Below are 18,105 nucleotides of genomic sequence, written 5' to 3'. Positions count from 1 at the left end.
ATCTTTTAATGAAGGCTTTATCATACAGCTGTGCTCTTATACGGATTGGAGTTTGGGGAGAAAAGTTTACATGACAGAGGAAGACTCATTAGTATTTAATAGCCCTAATGAGGGGTCATTTAAGGAACAGTTCAAAGATAAGCACTACAATTAGGTCAAATTTATCAGAGTGAAGCTAGGGAAAGTGGAAGAAAGGTAGAAGAGATGAAGTAAAACAGCTTTTTATGATGCTGAAGCACTGGCGGTGGTCCCAGTCATATTACCTTTCTGCTTCATTAAACTACACAGAGACTAAAGCAGCTTAGCACAAGGCAGGAAGAGGAGGGAAGAGAGCTACCTTGACCTTCTGATCCCTAAAGGGAAAAATAATGTTAGTTCAAACACTGAGAAAGACTGGCCTGAAGACAACTGGCAAGAAGTTGGGAGTCAGGTGTAAGGATTACCATTTTGTTTACTCTGGTATTCAGTTATTTATCACTTTCTCTGGGTCACTGTTCTAGCAGCAAGGCTACAACAGTGGGCAAAACCAACAAAAATTCCTGCTCTGGTGGTAAAACCCATATTCTAAGGGGGACAACTGACAACAGTTAAAATAATTAGGAGGCTATTTGGCAGAGAAGGTGCCAGTGGCTTGAGTTCCTATGGACAAAACCAAAACTCAACTCAAGTAAATAGTAAAACTAAAACTTTATAACCTCTAGAAGATATTAGGCAGGTAGTTAGACATTAGTGGGTCTGGAGGGTAAAGGGAGTCCAAAATAGTTATAGTAACTATTGATTATAATTACAGTAAATAGTTCTATAGACAGTGATAGTAAAATGAAAAAACAAATATTATGGGCAGCTAAGTTAGGTAGAAATATTACAGGCAGTCAGACAGGGCTATGCCCTTGAGGGAGTCAGTGCAGAAGACAAGAACACATCAAAACTGTGGCTGGAGGTGCATCTGAAGAAGATTAAAGTCACAATACCCAGATTTACATACTTTCCTAAGGGATAAATGGAAGCCTGAGATTTCTTGTACCACTCTTTTGAGATTTCCCATATAAATAAAACATTATCTCATTGGGGTGGGATGACCATCCTCTCTCACTCACTCAGAGTAAGACTTTTTTAAGACATTGAAAATAGGTATCAATTAACCTGTTCTTCCTGATATACCTGGAATTTTGTTGTGATAATGATTAATTCCATTAATTTCCAATTTCAAAAGTTCAAAATTATTTTGGCAACCATAATCTGTATCACATCATTAACACTTTCCTTGGGTCTGTGACCCACAGATGACTCAGAATAGAATTCATTGCTAATTATAAATTACTAATCAGTCTTTTTGATATTTTAGCTATCATGGAAAAAATTAGCCACTTTTGTGTTTTTATGAAGGCCATGGAATAAAGGTATCCAAAGATTTAAATATTTTTTATGTATTTTGATTTTTGTGAAACGTTACTCTTAAAACATTCAGTAGTGATAAAGGTGTAGAAAACTGCACAGTAGCAGAATTGGAATATTTAAAGACGGTTGACATTTGAAAATTTAATTTTATATCTTTTGTACAGCTCTACAACGAAATGTTTTGTAATTTGGTTTCAATACTAAAATCCAGTATTTGGCAGCCATAGTCTAGATAATATTGTTTAGTACTATTTGCTTGCATGTTAACAACAGAATCTTTGGAGGACCCACAGATCATGATATTGAACACATTTCTGAGGCATTCTGAGCATCACAGCAAGTGCTATGGCAATACTTAAGTAGACTGAGATGTTCCAGGCTGATTTCAAGAAGAAAACTGTAAATAACTGTTCTATGTGCTCTGAAAGTATGAGTTTACGTGCTTTCCCAGCCCTCTGGGTCACTGGTTGGGGGCTGTTGTCCCAGTAACAACTGGCAGCATGGCATATCTGCAGTATACCTTTATATCAGCAAGGTTTTAATTCTAAAACAGAATGAAACTGTTAAATAAAAAAAAGGACTAAGACTATAGATTATGGACTGAGGTTAATGATGTCATCCATATAGCCTTAATACTATTGGATCAGTGTTAGTCAAATGGCTGTACTTGTAGTCTTATTGGTTGATTACAGTTTTGACTCATGTTGTACCCACCACATGATTTTACTCTATAAAACTTTCTCAGAGAAGTGGGCTCATTGGCAATCCATTAGGGACCCCTCCTGTCTCTCAGGAGCTATTCCTATTCCCCATTCCTATTCTTCAATTCACTTTCCTACTCTTAACCTCTCTTGTTCCTTAGAATTCACTCTTCAACTTCAGGGAACAAACTCAGTGTATATGACATCTAGCAGGTTGTGACTTATATGTTTTCCTTCTATATCACAAGGTCCTCAAGGTACAATACATTTATAATCGTTTGTTTGTTCTCAGACTCAAAATGATCCCACAGAGCATAATGACATGTTAAAGTAACATATTGTGCACATTCATCCCAATACTTGGTCTACTGACCATCCATTTCCAAAACTAGGCATACAGTGTTCCTGTGCACTATGGCCTATGACCCATGATCTCATACAGGGGAACATTCTTTAAAGATTCTCTAACCTTGGGGGGTTACCTGATTTAGAATAGAACTTTTTCATTTGTAAATTTTTTACATGACCAAGTCCCCCTCCCCCAACAAAAAATATACTGATCATCTAAAAAGAACAAGGAAAACATTTTGCAACTCCAAAGTAGCCTTTAAGAAAAATGTTGATAAGCATCACAGTTACCACCCTTTGGTGAACCCTAGGAACAACTCTTGAGTGCATAAAACGATATCTAAACTCTAACATGGTACAGTTGCCTATGTGGCACTGCCCACTTTCTTGCTTGAATCCTAAATCTCTCTAATTATACTTCTGCATCTTGCCTGAATTCTTCCATGAAACCCTGAAGGACTGAGGGCTGTTTTTTCATAGCATTAGGCCCTGGATCCCCAGTGCTACAGGCACTTAAAGGTTACTGTTAAATTAACCAATCAAATATTTTCTTTGTCTTCCTTACATAAGAATATTATAAAAGTTGTCTGTCATACACTTTTAATGGAGCTCAGAAAAGTCTGTAGTCAGGAACTGCCAAATTTATAAATTTCTATTTGCTCTAACAAACTCTTTAAGTGCCTAAGTTTATCTTTAACAACAACAAAAAGCATATACAGTATGTTGACTGCTACTTCACTGAAAGAATGAAGCCATATTGCCTGCTAATGAATCTTTAAAAAAAAAAAAAAAAGCAAAGGGCAAGAGTAGGCTTCATGGCTCTAGAGGAAAGACTGCAAGGCAAGGAGTAGAATTCTGAGTGCCAGACCGAGCTCCTGATTGTAAGGCATGGGGAGGTGGTTGGTCTCAGAGCCTCGGCACTGTGGGAGAATTATGGGATAAACATAATTAAATTTTGCAGATACTGTGGAAAATGAGGGTTGCACATTCCTCTTGGGCAGTGGCTCTCAACTGGGGATTGTGCTTTTCCCCTCTCTGGGATATTAGCCAGTGTCTAGAGATAGTTTTGATTGTCAAAGGGGAAGCATGGTAGTGGTATGTGCTACTGGAATCTAGTAGGCAGAGGCCTGGGACTTTGCTATACAACCTACAATACACACAGCACCCATACCAGGAACTATGTATCCACAATATCAGTCAATGGTATTGCTGAGAAATCTTGGTCTAGAGAGGCTGTGGGTCCTCCCTGGAATATCACTTTCCTCCACCATTGGCTAGGATTCAATTATGCTTTAGTTGAATATGATTTCAGTGCACATTAAACTATTAAATAGTTTCAGCACAAGCAGGCTTGCACCGTTCTTTTGTTATATAAAGTGATTAATGGTTCTTTGTTAATCTGAGGCAGCACAGCCAAGTTGTGCTACATCAAGAGCAAAAGTTAAATCTAATTAAAATCAGTTGGTGGTTGGCACTGCTAATAGTAACAATAGCTTTAAGCTACTCTGTACTCATTACTTTGGTAAAGTTGATGGGATGGTCCCTTTAAATCATCTATTGAGAATTTAGAGATTATGTAAAAATAATTAAGGTTGAGTAATTAACAATTCTTCCAAATAGAAAAGTAGCCCTTAAAATGCCTTAGAAGCCTTTTTTCCTCCTGAAATGACATGCAAATAAATCAAAATGTAGCTTTACTCACCTTTCTTTCCTCACCACGCTCATATTTTCATTGTAGAAATATATATTTTAGTGAAAAAAAGACTGAAGGTATTAGAGAAGCATAAAAATTGTTCTTATAAGTAAAACACCTCAAAAAACAGTTCCACAAAGTAAAAGGAGACGAATGCTGACAAGTGTGGCAACTCCAAGCATTGACACATTTGCTCTACTGTGGATCTTATTCTTCAATGATTAATTAACTTTTCCACTAACATACTTAAGCAGATTCTGTGTCCTAAGGGCATTGTAATTAATTCATTTTTTTTACTCTGAATAATGTGGTTTTTCTAAAGGAAAAGCCACCTGACTATAAGTACTGATGGATTCTTTAAAATCTTTTGGCACTTTCCTTATATTCTGGCTTTGAATGTCATAGCATCAAAATATTAGCTTAAACCCCCTAAATTATTTTTAGGAAGGCTGTCCTCACATTACCAACCTTTTACTCTTTGTTGTCAAAAGCCTGTCAGCCCCAGGAAACTATTCCTAATCAGTGACAACCCTTTTCACTCTGACATGAAATCCTTGCCCTTATAGAGCAATAGTGACATTTTTGTGCACTCTTGGTGACCTCATTTGTCTATCTTGGCTTTCCCAATGAACTGCTACTTATTATTTAGAAGGACAAAAAAGGATCCAAGAAAATGGAGTTGTCAGAAGAAACCCCACTTGATTTGGAATTATAATTTAGGACTTAGCAAAAGGTCGAACTGATTTCTAATTTGTGTCTGTCCCTATGTACTTTTATGACTAGGAAAAACTTCTATGTAAAGCTTACTGGGATCAAGCTGTTTGGTGTGCTTAGCCCTAAAAAAGAGTGGAAAAATAATATGTATATTTAGAAACATCTCTCCTCACACAAAAGAGCTGTTATTTTCATTTATTCAACTAAAGTATTTGTCTGGACTTCTTTATGACATGATAAGTGACACAAGACTGGGTGTCAACCTTGGCAATGCTGTAGACAAATAAATGAACTCCAGACTAAGGCCGAGTTAACAACAATTGACAATCAAAACACTGTCTCTTTAGAGACCTTTAACTCTGCCCAGAAAGGTTTTATTGCTCTCAAGTTCTTACCTCATCTTCCTTCTTCTCTTGTACTCTTGCCTACTCCTCTCTCCCACCTTTCTTTAGTAAGCAGAGCACGTGGTGAAACCTGGGTATTGAGACTCACCTGTAATATGGTAGCTCACTTGGCAATTAAGGTCAGAAGTGTCTCTGTCCCATGTGCTGAGCACAGCCACCACCTCTCCTGGAGGGTCACTCTCCTTCACATTTCCTCGGTACACCTCATGGGCGAAGACTGGTGCATTGTCATTTATATCTGTAACCCTGACAGAGACCAGAGCCATGGAAGAAAGAGAGAATGCCTCTCCCAGGTCAGAGGCCACCACAGAGAATGAGAATGCAGGGTCTGTCTCATGATCCAGGTCCTTCAAGGTACTGATCCAGCCTGTGTTGCTGTCAATATTGAATGCTTCCATTACCTTTTCGAGATGGGAATCTGAGTGAAGAGAGTAAGTGACCTGCCCATTGGCTCCCCAATCCAAATCGGTAGCTCTCACCTGTGTGAGCTTGGTGCCAACAGGCATCCCTTCCATTATGATGGTCTCGTAGCTTGAAGTTTCAAAGACTGGTTTGTTGTCATTCAAGTCCAATACCTTGATATCTACATCCACAGTAAACACAATGTCTACCTTGTCCAGGGGGAGAGTAGCTGCTACTTTAAAGTGGAAAGCTGGGCTGATTTCACGGTCGAGGCGCTTGTCAAGTTTGATAGTGCCTGTTTCCTGTTCTATGATAAAAACACCCCCTTTGTTATTCTCTGGCCGTTCCCCATTAACTGTGCTGAACCGGACATTCTGACTGGGTAAAATCCTCAGGGTATCCACTGTGCTTCCAATGGCTGCATCTTCTGCAATGGTAAAGGAATACTGAGACTGAGTGAATGAAGGCAAAAATGTTTCAGGGGGCAAGACATGGATGTAGACAGGAATAAGAGAGTGCTTTACTGGAATGCCCCCATCGACTGCTTTGACAAAGAATGACAGCACTGTATTTTTCAGCTGGTTAAAATTGCCCTTTGTAACCATCCATCCATTGTCAGGATCAATTTCCAGGAGGTCAGCCACTGAGACAGAGGCCTCACTATAGAGGGAATAAGTAATCCTTGAGTTAGCTCCATCATCCGGATCCATTGCTTGAACTTGAGTGACCAAGTGGCCCCTTCCTACATCTGCCCTTACACTGGCTCTATATTCTACTGTCATGAACTGGGGTGCATTGTCATTTTCATCCACAACAATCACTCTCACAGTGCAGAAAGTTGTTCTTCCTCCACCATCGAGGGCCCTCAAGAAAATACTAACATCTCCTTCTAGAGGGTTTTCCCGGTCTAGCCGTTCTGTTGTGATGACTTGTCCATTGCTATCTATGAGAAATCGATCCTTGGCAAAATCATTGATGATGGCATAGCTGATCTGTCCATATGTCCCCGGGTCCCCATCTGTGGCTCGAACATGAATTACCTTTGTCCCAGCAGCTGCATTCTCTCTCACCTCAGCCACATATGTGCTTTGTGAAAAGGCAGGACTGTACAAGTTAGCTCCAAGCACCCTGATATGCACCTGAGCAGTGCTGGTGAATAACCCATCAGAAACAGACACATTGAGACTATACAGAGGCTCCATCCTTTGTTTCCGGTGATTGGACAGAGTGATGACTCCACTCTTGCTGTCCATCAGAAAGCTTGTCCGGTCATTCCCAGACAAAATGCTATATTCTAACCGGTCAATGTCAGAGCTGTCTGCATCAGAGGCTTGCACACAGGTTACAAAATGACCACGGGGGGCTAATTCACTCACATATGACTCATAAATGAGCTGATTAAAAACTGGAGGGTTGTCATTTATGTCAGAGATGTGGATATGAACCAGAACCTCACTGCTCAGTGATGGGAAACCATTATCTGTTGCTCTGACTTTCAAAGTACAGTGTTGTACTAACTCATGGTCCAGCATCCTTGCGGTCAGCATTAAGCCACTTGAGCTGTCTATGTGAAAATAATCTGTGCTGTTGTAGGTATCTTGCACAATCTGGTAATGAACCATCTTATTATTTCCTGAGTCTATGTCAGTAGAGACAACTTGCAAAACAGGTGTACCAATAAGAGACGCTTCTGATAATGTCGTATTGTATGTGGGCTGATTGAAAACAGGAGGGTTGTCATTTACATCATTAACTAGCAAGTCAACAGTGACTTCAGCCCTAGCACCAGTGAGGGCATCACTGGCTCTTACTGTCAACTTGTGAACAGATGTAACTTCATAATCTAAAGGACTAACAACTTTCAGGACTCCAGTATCAAAATCAATGTTAAACTGTTTAAAAGGATCCCCATCAATAATAATATATATGATGCCTTGACCTTCTGGACTGGTTGCATTGATGCTTAGAATGGGAGTGTCCGTTCTAATGTCTTCATTGATGGATGCCGTATAAAATGGCTTATCAAACACTGGCATTGCTTTGTTGACAATAGTGATGGGAAGTTCCACAGATGTGGACAAAGAGGGTTTTCCACCATCTTTGGCTACAACAGTGACTTCATACTCAATGTTGGACAAGTCAGAGTTGAATGCTTCTTTTAAAATAACATTCCCTGAATTAGGGTTAATTTTAAAGTGGCCATAATCATCCTGAAGGACATAGGTTACTTCTCCATTTGCACCTTTATCTCTGTCAATGGCTGTCACCCGGTATATTAGAGTCCCAGGCTCAGCATCAACTTGCACAGCAGCATAGTAGGGGAGTCCCACAAAGATTGGAGAATTGTCATTTATGTCTTCAATGTTAACCCTGACCACCACCCTAGCCACACGCAGATGGTCCAGCTCTCGGCTGGTTTCCACTACCAACTCATATAATTCTTGTTCTTCACGATCAAAGGGGACTCCAGTGGTCTGAATGACTCCTGAGGTAGATTTTATCTTGAATTTATTTCCTGGGTTTAAAATGCTATATTTTAAGGGCTCATTAAGGCGGTTTCCAACTGCATTGACAATAGCTACTTTGGTTATGTTAGTGTTGTTCTCTAATATTGAGGTGGAGTAAAAGCTTTGTGTAAAGTGGAGGCCACTGTCCATGGCTTCTTTAACCATGATGGTGACCATGGATGTGCTATAGAACTTTCCATCAGACACTTTAACTATCAGCATATAGTGATCTTTGGAAAGGTTGTTGTTTTTTATGGTGAGCACTCCACTATTTGAGTCAATTAAAAAATGATCCAAGCTGCCTTCCATTAGGCTGTAGGTCAGTTCAGGTGGCACTTCAGAGTCAGGATCTGTGGCACTGACTTTCAGAACCTCCACTCCCACATAGGTAGGGAGAAGTAAGACAGTTTCAAACACAGCTTGAGAGAAAACAGGTGGGTTATCATTCACATCTGTCACCTCAATGTTGACTTCAACAGGACTCTCTGCAGTCAGCTGGGGGCTCCCACTGTCTCTCACTTGCACATGAAAATGGAAATGAGCAATGGTCTCATGGTCCAGGTTTGCAATTGTTCTGATTGCACCTGTACTGGAGTCCACTGTGAAAAACTTCTTGGCCATGGATTCCACAATCTGATACATGAGCAGTGCATTCTGGTTACTGTCCGCATCGGTGGCTCGAATCACCAGTGGGCTGTTATCCAAGCTCCTGACAATGCTATTGACTGGGGCTGCCTCACTTAGACTGCCTGAGTATTGAGAAAAGAGAAAAACTGGAGCATTATCATTTTCATCAACAATCTGAATATTGACTGTGGCATTGGAAGCCATCCCTGCCATGTTAGTGGCCTGAATGATGAGTTGATAAGAAGAAGTATGCTCATAATCCAGAGTCCTTCGAGTGGTGATGACTCCAGAATATGGATTGATGGTAAAGATTCCATCATTGTTTCCATCTTTGACTTCATAAATGAGGGTTGATTGACTGATGGCAGAGATTAGAATGACTGATGTTCCAATATCAACATTCTCATTTACTTCAGCTTGATAGTCTTTGTGAGTGAACTTGGGGTGAGAATTATCAGACATGGTGACAGAAACGCGCACAATTGCAGTGGCAGACATTGGTGGGGAACCTTGATCTGTGACTTTGACTGACAGGACGAACTGACCCATCGTTGTCATGTCTGGTTCTTTGGAAACAGTGATGATGCCCAGGACTGGTTCTATCTTAAATGTGTTCCCAGTATTCCCTAAAATGCAAAAATCAATGGGGCAAGGAGTTATAAGTGGGTCATTAGAATCTTTTTTGAAGATTAACTCTTCACCTAAAAGCAATTCAGATTATCAGCAGTTTCTTCATCAGAAACCTCTCAAGTTCTTAGTGAAAAGAATGGCTATGGATCAGAACAATTACTTTAGAATTTGTTACATGTACTTCTGTGTCTGTGTGTCTGTGTGTATTCATGTCTGCAGGAGTACAGGAGGGCAGGAGTGAGGAGTTGGGAGTAATCAGGAAAGATCTCATAACCTACAAAGCAAACAGTGACTTTTTACTGCTATGTGGCCAGTAGAAAGCAATTTCTTGCATTCATTCCTTATCATTTTGACAAAAACAACAGACTTCTCTTTCTAGGATATTGAAAAGCAACTGAAATGAGTTTTTGAGTAAAATTATTAATTTTAGATCAGTAGCTTTTGGGTCCAGGTTGAAAACAGCAGCAGCAGCAACAAAAACAACAAAAATAGCACAACATGATACACATGCAAGGTGAGAAATAAAGTTTGTATAAGAGATATTTCTGTTACGAATGTGCAGAACTTTCTCATTCCCCACCTATGAGGAGAGGGATAGACTAAGTTTGCACATAGCAATGCTGCTGATACTATCTATGTATCTATCTATCTATCTCTAAATCAGTGCCATGTTCTGTGCTCTACAGTAAAGGAAGGAGTATTGTAGTAATAGTTCTGGAGCCATATTGTGTTGTTATTTGGTTTCAAATTATTTCAAAGGTAAACTTTGTGACATGAAATTGTTGGTATTTCACGCTACCAAAATCGTCTTTGTCCAAAACACTACTTTGATGAGGTGGGTTTTATTAGGTATGGATAATTCTTTCCAGGTCACTGTTTTGCAAGTTGTGAGATCTTCTTCTGATTCCTTTCCTATTCTTCATTCCTGCTTTACTCTTCTACCATGGCCTTGAACACACAGATATAGAAGTACACATAAAATATTCTAAGGTAATTGCTCCAATCTGTAGCCATTCTATTCACTAAGGAGTTAAGAGGTTTCTGGTAAACTAGGAAACTCCTGAAAATTGGAATTAACCTTGAAACCAAGAACTTGAGGTATAAGTCTTATGAAACTTGAGGCGTAAACCTTCTGAAAGTGGGAGACATGGAAACCCACTTTGACAGAATGGGAAGAGCTGTGGCCCATGACACTGTTCAGGTTTGTAGCTCTGACTATGAAACATGCAGTAATTTGAAATCTGGGATTGTTGAAGATGAGTGAAATTAAAAAAAGAGAAAACACAAAACTTGAAGAATATAAAGAAGGTTAAATGGTGACACAGAGCTCAAAGCAGTGGACAATATGAAGATGTATCCTTCAAGTTGCTTTATGTTTCCCTCCTCAGGCTTCCTGACATGATTCAAAAAACACATGTGCCTTTTCTCATATTTTTTCCTTTCCCTTCTTCCCTTTAAAATGTAGCAATAAACTCAATAAACTCAATAAAATACACACACACACACACACACACACACACACACACACACCCCTTTGCCTTTGTGTTTAGATTGCTTTAACCCAAAAATTAAAGATCTTGGTTATTCAAGTGTATCTGCATTTTTCTTTCCTTTTGAGTACTATAGTAGAGCAGGCATACATACACACCATATAAGTATCAAAATCATTACAATAGGATCCAGGACTCAGATGGAGTTTATATGATATGCTTATTGAAATAAATAGCAAATAAAGCTGTGTACATACTTCTTGTTGTTATATACTTATTAAATAGGTTTTCCCATGTTTGAACAGAAAAAGGTTATATTCATATAATGTATTGGATCATTTATTTTTAAAGAGAAAGCATATCTAATAAAGAGGTCATTTGATTCTAGCTTCAAAATGTGAATGTTAAACAATGTTATCTTTGATGTCTGCACGATTTTTTACATTGCCACCTAGATGTGACCATTTTGTGATGACAATAACAACGGAAAGTTCAATGATTTTTAAAGTAAGCTTTCAATGAAGAGCATCATGGAATTGAGCCAGAAAGCATTTCCTCTAAGCAATGGTCACTTTCCAGCCATGACTGATGAATGCTAACACAGCAGGTCTCTGCTCTCATAGATTATGGGATCCTACCTCAGAGTTTCTAGGGAAGTCCTCTCTCACTGCAGGCCCAGCAACATTTCTTCATCCCTAGCAAGATGTATTACAGTGGGCATGAAATGGAGACAGCTTTTAAACTCCATAAACCTGCTGTCCCATGGCCCTGGATCTGCTTGTTATACCCTACCAGCACACTGTGCTCATATGTTAGCTCCTCCCCCTTTCCTCTTCCACACTCTTGATTCATTTCCTTGGAATCCACTTCCTGCTTATTTGCTCCTTCTAGTCTAGAATCTTTGGGAAATGAATCTCTGCTTGTTTTCTGCAATCTATGGCTTCTTGTGGACTTTTCACAATTGAGTACAAGCTGTTCTTTTCTTAACTATCATTACTTATCTGCTATATAGGACAGTCCCTACCACAAAGAAGGTGCTCAGTCCTTACCTGAGGATTAAGAGGAGAGATCAATCTAAAAAACATTTTAAATTCTCTATGTGTATACATTTTAGGATCTAGTAGATCTCTATCTAACTCAACATTTAGCCTGGTTTCTCTTATACTCTGCTGCCTCAGAACCATCAGTGGCACCAAACACAAAATTTAAACTAGACAGATGACCTGCAACTCTGCAGTTAAATTCTGCCTCAGTCCTTCAGGTCAAAATAAATAGCTTCAGCAGTTACTTCAGAGGCCAGGCAAGAGACAGGAAATTTATGGCCTACCAATAAACAGTAAAATCTTGCTTATCTGAGGTTTGTTAGAGAAGTTAAATAAAATGTAACATTTTACAGAGCCACCTGTCATTTGCTTCAAAATACTGAAGCATCAGGGATCTGCCTCTCTTCCCATCATCTGGGAAGGAGTTTGCCTGGCCAGGGTACATCTGTGAGTCTGTGAAGGAGCCTACCATTTGTGAGAGATTTATTGTGCACATTGTAATTCTTATTATTCTTTACACACATAATCAGAGGTCTTTTTTTTTCTTGAGATCACAATCTTTTTTGTGGTTTTCTGGAAATTTGGGTTTTCTTTATAAAGGAAGTTTTTTATATTTGCTTTAGTCAGTTGTTAAAGAAATGACAGAGAACCAGGCAGTAGCTGTAGAGTTTAAAACATAAGTAGAGCATGGATGATAAGTTAAATTACTTCTTGATAATCTCCATAGTGGTTTAAAAATAATCTGGCTATCTAAGAGAAGTACAATTAGTAGTCTCAATGACAATGTAAAAAGCAAATAGAGGTAGACAGACAAATGTTTAGAAAAATTATAGAAAAGTTAAAAATAAGCTTTATATCCAAATGATGTAAAACAATTTAGAGGCATGAATGAATATTCATGGATAAAAAGACAAGATTAGCAAAAAAAAAAAAAAACAATAAAAAGAATTTTTGGCTTAGATGACATTTTCTCTGAAAGGTTTCCTTATGGTATTTGTGGAACCGAAAGAACAAGGATTATATAATTAAATAATAAAAAATGTTCTATCAGAATCAAGAGATGCAAAGTAGCATTTCAAAGTACTACTAAGGCTTTAGGTTGAAAGAAAATCTCATGAAAATCTAGAAAAGAAATGGGGGTATTCTCTAGGGGCACCTGGTTGTTAGGGACCAATAAGTTTTCTTTTTCTTTTGTTTTCTGTATAGAGGTTCCAGGGCCTAGAACAGGAAATAGTTTTAGATTATTATTATTATAATTATTTTGGTACTGGGAATCAAACTCGGGACCTTCAGCTTGTGAGGCAGGCGGTGGAACCACTGAGCTAAATCCCTGGCGCTAGATTATTATTTGATGCAGGGATTTTTTTTAAAGGTTATTGACTTTTTAAAAATATGTCTAATCACAAACTGTCATTCTAGTATTTCTATTTTAATTCAACTACTCATAAAAATACTCTACATTTATACGAAAGGAAAGAAGCCTTTCTATCACTGGCATGAAAGGAGAATGTGCTTGGCATTATGCAGAGTAGACATAATGTTGCAGAACATTTTGGAAATATGTGGTTTGAATATTCCAAAAGACAGAACAGATGAAGGAAAATAGAGCAGATAAAGGATATCTGTCATTTTTAGGTCCACAGTCCTATCTCTTGCTTGGATATTTATCTCTTTGTCATAATGCTGTCTAGCTATCGATCTTCAAACCACCTATAAACTAGGAGCTTGTCTTATGGATGTTAAAATTGACTTTAAAATTTTTTAAATTTAACAAAACACAAGGCTGTGGTTGCTTATCTGTCAGGTTAAGCAGGTAAATCAAACCCCTTGTCTACTAACTACTCCTCTCCTCAGACTGCCACCAATGAAGTGAACCTGTGCTTACCACGGGGCTGAGGGGGAATTCTGAAGCCCACAACCCACCTACTAATAAATAAACAAAGATATGTGAAATTCAATTCACCGAACAGCCAAGCAGCCCTGAGACTTCGGTTATTCTAGTCTGAGGCCATGGCTTGTTGGCCCATGTGTAAAAGCCACAGAATGTATTACACATTTCTTCTCCTACATTCCAGAAAAAAATCTGAGATTAAACGCAAAGAGAAAACTCTCTCCTTGCTGTCAATAATAGAAAACATATCACTGAAATGCCAAGAATTTTATACACCATCACACATAAATAAGATGGTTGCTTGGCCAAAAATTTCATTGAGTCATAACAATCTGCATTTTACATGGTGATATATAATACTGAGGGTCCAGTGCCATCCATACACTGAAATCTGTGTAGTGCAACAGCTCTCACCTGCTTCTATGGTATATATGAGTTCTGCATTTTCCCCTTTGTCTTTGTCCAGAGCCGTCACTTGTAGTACAGCTGATCCCAGAGCAGCCGATTCAAACACAGATGCTTCATACAGTGGGTTGGTAAAATAAGGACTGTGATCATTAGCATCTTCCACATTCACAATGACTCGGGCCAAGTTTCTTCGATAAGGAAACTCCTGATCTCTGACCTTTAGGCAAAATACAAGAAGGAGTAGGACTAAAATCTTAAATTGCAAAGAATTCACATGGCTATGTCAGTAGTGAAGTCAAAATGAGATAATAATGCACACAAAGTGCTTGACCCAGTCCTGGCACCTAGTAAGTGCTCAAAAAGTGGTGTTACCATGAGAAGAGATTGACTTTGTACAAATCAAAAGCGGGGTCACCTCATCTTTATTGCTCAATTGGATGCCTGGCCTATAGTCTGGCTTAATCTATGCCTGCACAACTGATGTCTTCATAGAACAATCACAGCACTCTGTTCTGGGCCCCTCCACAGCTACTTCCTGGTTCTTATGTAGGTTTAAAGTTGCTCATGGAATGGTACACAGAGGCTCTTTTAAAGGGAAAACTAAAGAGTGGAATTTGTGAATACAATGTTGCATGGCCATTCATTCACCAAACATTTATCGTTATCTATTGTCTATCAAATCCCTGGCTTGACTCTAGTGATTTAGTAGTGAAATGCAGTCTTTATCCTCAAAAAGCTTAGAGTTGGGTGGAGAATACAAGTAAGTAAATAAGTACAACACGCAGTGCTAAGTGAAGGCATGGGATACATTGAAAGTACATTCAGAGTGAGAAGGAAGGAGAATCTAACCTAGTATTTGGTTTCCTGGAAGAGGTAATCTGCCCAAGAAAAGGGAGTAAAATAGTGGTAATGGTAGCATGTGGTACTTTTGTGCAAGAAGATCCAATATTTACAAAGGGCAATAGCTGAGAAAGAACTGTGACTCTGGTAAGATGAAGTCAAGTTTAATTTTTAAAGTTGAGACCTCAGTGTGACTTTACTAAAGAACTTTGCCCAAGAGCTTTAAAACTCCCCCTGGTTGCATATGAGGGAAGCTTATAAACAATCAATTCTTTAACCACAACCACATGGTACTGCTATAATTTGACACAGCACTAATCAAATGTGTACTTTTGGCTTGTTCAATTTTAGACTGCATAATTTCAGAAAGATATAAAGAAATTAGAAAATATACAGAAAAGAGCCATCAAAAAGAAAAAGGGTTTCATAAATAGCACCTTGAAGGAACTAGTAAAATGACTAAAGTGGCTTGGCTTGGAGAAAGGCAGCATAAAGGACTTGTTTTTTCTAAATATTCAATAACATAAATGATAAATGGTAAAGGGTGACCAAACTGAATTCTAAGTTTGTTAAGAAAAGAATGAACAGAAATGACTTGGACTGTGAGAATGAAGTTAGTCACCAGCACAAGGTTTCTTCTTTTGAAGAAAACACATGCAAAACTGACCCACTGAGTATGCTGAATTTCTACAGATTTGTCTGCCATAACTAAAGTCTGAGCTGAACTCTTTATTATGGGATTATTGATATGTAGGCCAGTTGCATTTGAACATTAGCACCAAACATGTAGGAACTTTGTCTCTTTTGTGTCCTCAGTTCCTAGAGTGGTGCTTGATGCGCATTACATGCTGAAGAAGTATCTCTTGAATGAATGAATGGATGAATGGCCAGAGGGATGAATTAGATGACTCTGAGCTGCCCTTTCTTTTCTTTAGAGTTTTAGGTGGAAACCATAGGCAAGGGCAGGAAACATACATTTCCTCTTGCCCAGCAAGGTTTCCCATCTCATGAAAGAAAAGTAACATTGAGTGGACCAATACTTTCAGCTGCTTGGGAATTCATAGGGTCTTAGTGTATTTTATAGCCAATCAGGATACAAGATTAAGTCTTTGTCATTCTGCCTGGTCTTCAGGAGCATGTGAGGGCTTTGATAGGCAATGTCTATGCATTGCCCATGGGGCTCTTAGGTTGTTAAAAGGGACATATTGCAGTGGACTCTCGAGTTATGACTGGCCTGAGATACAACCAACTTGGGTTATGGCTGGAATTTTAGTTTTAAATTACCACCAAAGTCTTGAGTTATGACCCAAATGCTGGCTGCTTGCACTAGTGGTCTCAGATACAGATTCAACCCTTATAAAGTTCTGGAAGGAACACGACAGCATCCTTTCTTGTGTGTGGTTAATTGAGGAAATCCTGGGCCAGTGTCTCTCTAAGGACACTGAGATCTGCCTGGAAGAAAATGTGACTTAAAATTATATAGGAGAGAGACTTTGAAGGCTGTGTAGAGGAACCTGAGCCTCTTGAGTTACAACCAGCCCTCGTGAATAAACTGAATTTGTAAGTCAAGGGTCCATTGGATAGGACACAAATGAAGAAGGATGTTTCTTCTTAATCTCTACTTTTCAATAATGTAAGCAGGACAAGCCTCATTTTAAACTAAAGAAATTTCTCCTATATAATTTGAAGGAACATAAATGAACACAAATTCAGATTTAACAACTCTGCAGGGTTTGGTATGTGTTGTGATCTCTTTCTTCTGTGTTCCTGTATTCAGTACTAGGTCCAATGCCAGTGCAATAAGTAGTAAACTTGGTCTGTAAATGCTTCCAAGGAGCATTGCATAGGTTGAGCAAATGATTACCCTGTGATTAACTTCTTGAAGAACTTCTTTTAAAAATTTTCACATTATCTTTTGGAGGCAAACCAACCATACAGCCTGGGAACTTGGCCTGTTCCTTCCCTATCAAGGCAGTCTGTCATCAGCATTTACTGAGCTGCCAACGTCTGCAGAATTTATCTAATATTTCAGTTTGGGGGAAAAAAATGGAGTTGCTATGTAACAATGGTAATTCTTCATTGAAATAAAAAAGTAAAAAAATGAATGCAACCTGGCAATGAAAAGACCAAATTTACCGCTACTTACAAAACTGAAGGGCCCTATACTTCTGAAGACTAAGGTGTTTGTGCCTTGCATGGTTAACAGTTCGGTCAAGAGAGCAAGTTAGCAGTTTGGTCCTACCATTATGTTGAGAATGTGCTTATCCTGGGCCTCATGATCCAGTCTCTCAGCAGTGTAGAGCACGCCAGTGGTGGGGTCAATCCGGAACTTTCTCATACTGATGGAATCAATGCTGCTGTGGACAGTGTAGCTCAGCTTGTGCTTCTCATCTCTATCTGTGGCTTCAATCTGCAGTATTTCTGTATCTGGAAGCACATCCTCAGAAATTGTCACATCATAATTTGGCTGAGAAAATTCTGGGCCATTATCATTATTGTCCAGCACTTTAATAAATACCTATAGTTAAAAGAAGACAAGATTAATGACTAATGCCAATTCACTCATTGTCAATAAAAGAGATTCCCTCCCTCTTTCTTTTCCTCCCTTGTCCTTGGGTCCTGGCTTCTAGCAGTTTTCTCAACATGTAGGAAGCTCTCTTATAAAAATACTGTAATGAGAAGTTGATCATAAACCAGCAGTTCACATTACCAGGAACATAAACTATGAGCTGATCAATATTCTCACTGTTAATTGAACAAATGAGGCAGCCACCAGAAGGTATAAGGTGACTTTCATTTTGTAAATTTTTAGTACTGAAAGTTCTTGTTACGTGTTTCTTCTCATGGTGAACTTATGTGGTAACAGTGACAGAAAGGGGAAGAGTCACAGAGATAGGCAGAGGAAAGGGAGGAACAAACAGGTAGACTCAGCACAGTCAGAACTTCCCATCTATACTGTCCACACTCTGTGGTTGTCCTTTAGATGGGAAGGGTGTTGCCAAGAACATG

General features: G+C 38.9%; 1 protein-coding gene across 7 annotated transcripts in view; it reads right to left on the bottom strand.

Annotated features, from left to right (window-relative positions):
- The window catches only part of Fat3 (FAT atypical cadherin 3), a 651,224-nt gene that overhangs the window by 92,901 nt on the left and 540,218 nt on the right, over positions 1 to 18,105 (bottom strand). For all 7 annotated transcript variants that reach the window (XM_013069628.3, XM_013069629.3, XM_004838019.3 and 4 more), the window contains 3 exons: positions 17,339 to 17,614; positions 14,263 to 14,473; positions 5,347 to 9,420 (listed from right to left, as the gene is read on the bottom strand). In XM_013069628.3, coding sequence (XP_012925082.2) covers positions 5,347 to 9,420; positions 14,263 to 14,473; positions 17,339 to 17,614 — 4,561 coding nt within the window. The remainder of the gene's footprint in view (positions 1 to 5,346; positions 9,421 to 14,262; positions 14,474 to 17,338; positions 17,615 to 18,105) is intronic.

This window comes from Heterocephalus glaber, unplaced genomic scaffold (assembly GCF_053883595.1).
Source record: "Heterocephalus glaber isolate CG9 unplaced genomic scaffold, H.glaber_assembly_v1.0 deba00001429, whole genome shotgun sequence".
NCBI classification, from domain to species: Eukaryota; Metazoa; Chordata; class Mammalia; order Rodentia; family Bathyergidae; genus Heterocephalus; species Heterocephalus glaber.
The sequence above is the reverse complement of the archived record's forward strand: the minus strand, read 5'-3'. Positions and strand labels throughout refer to the sequence as shown.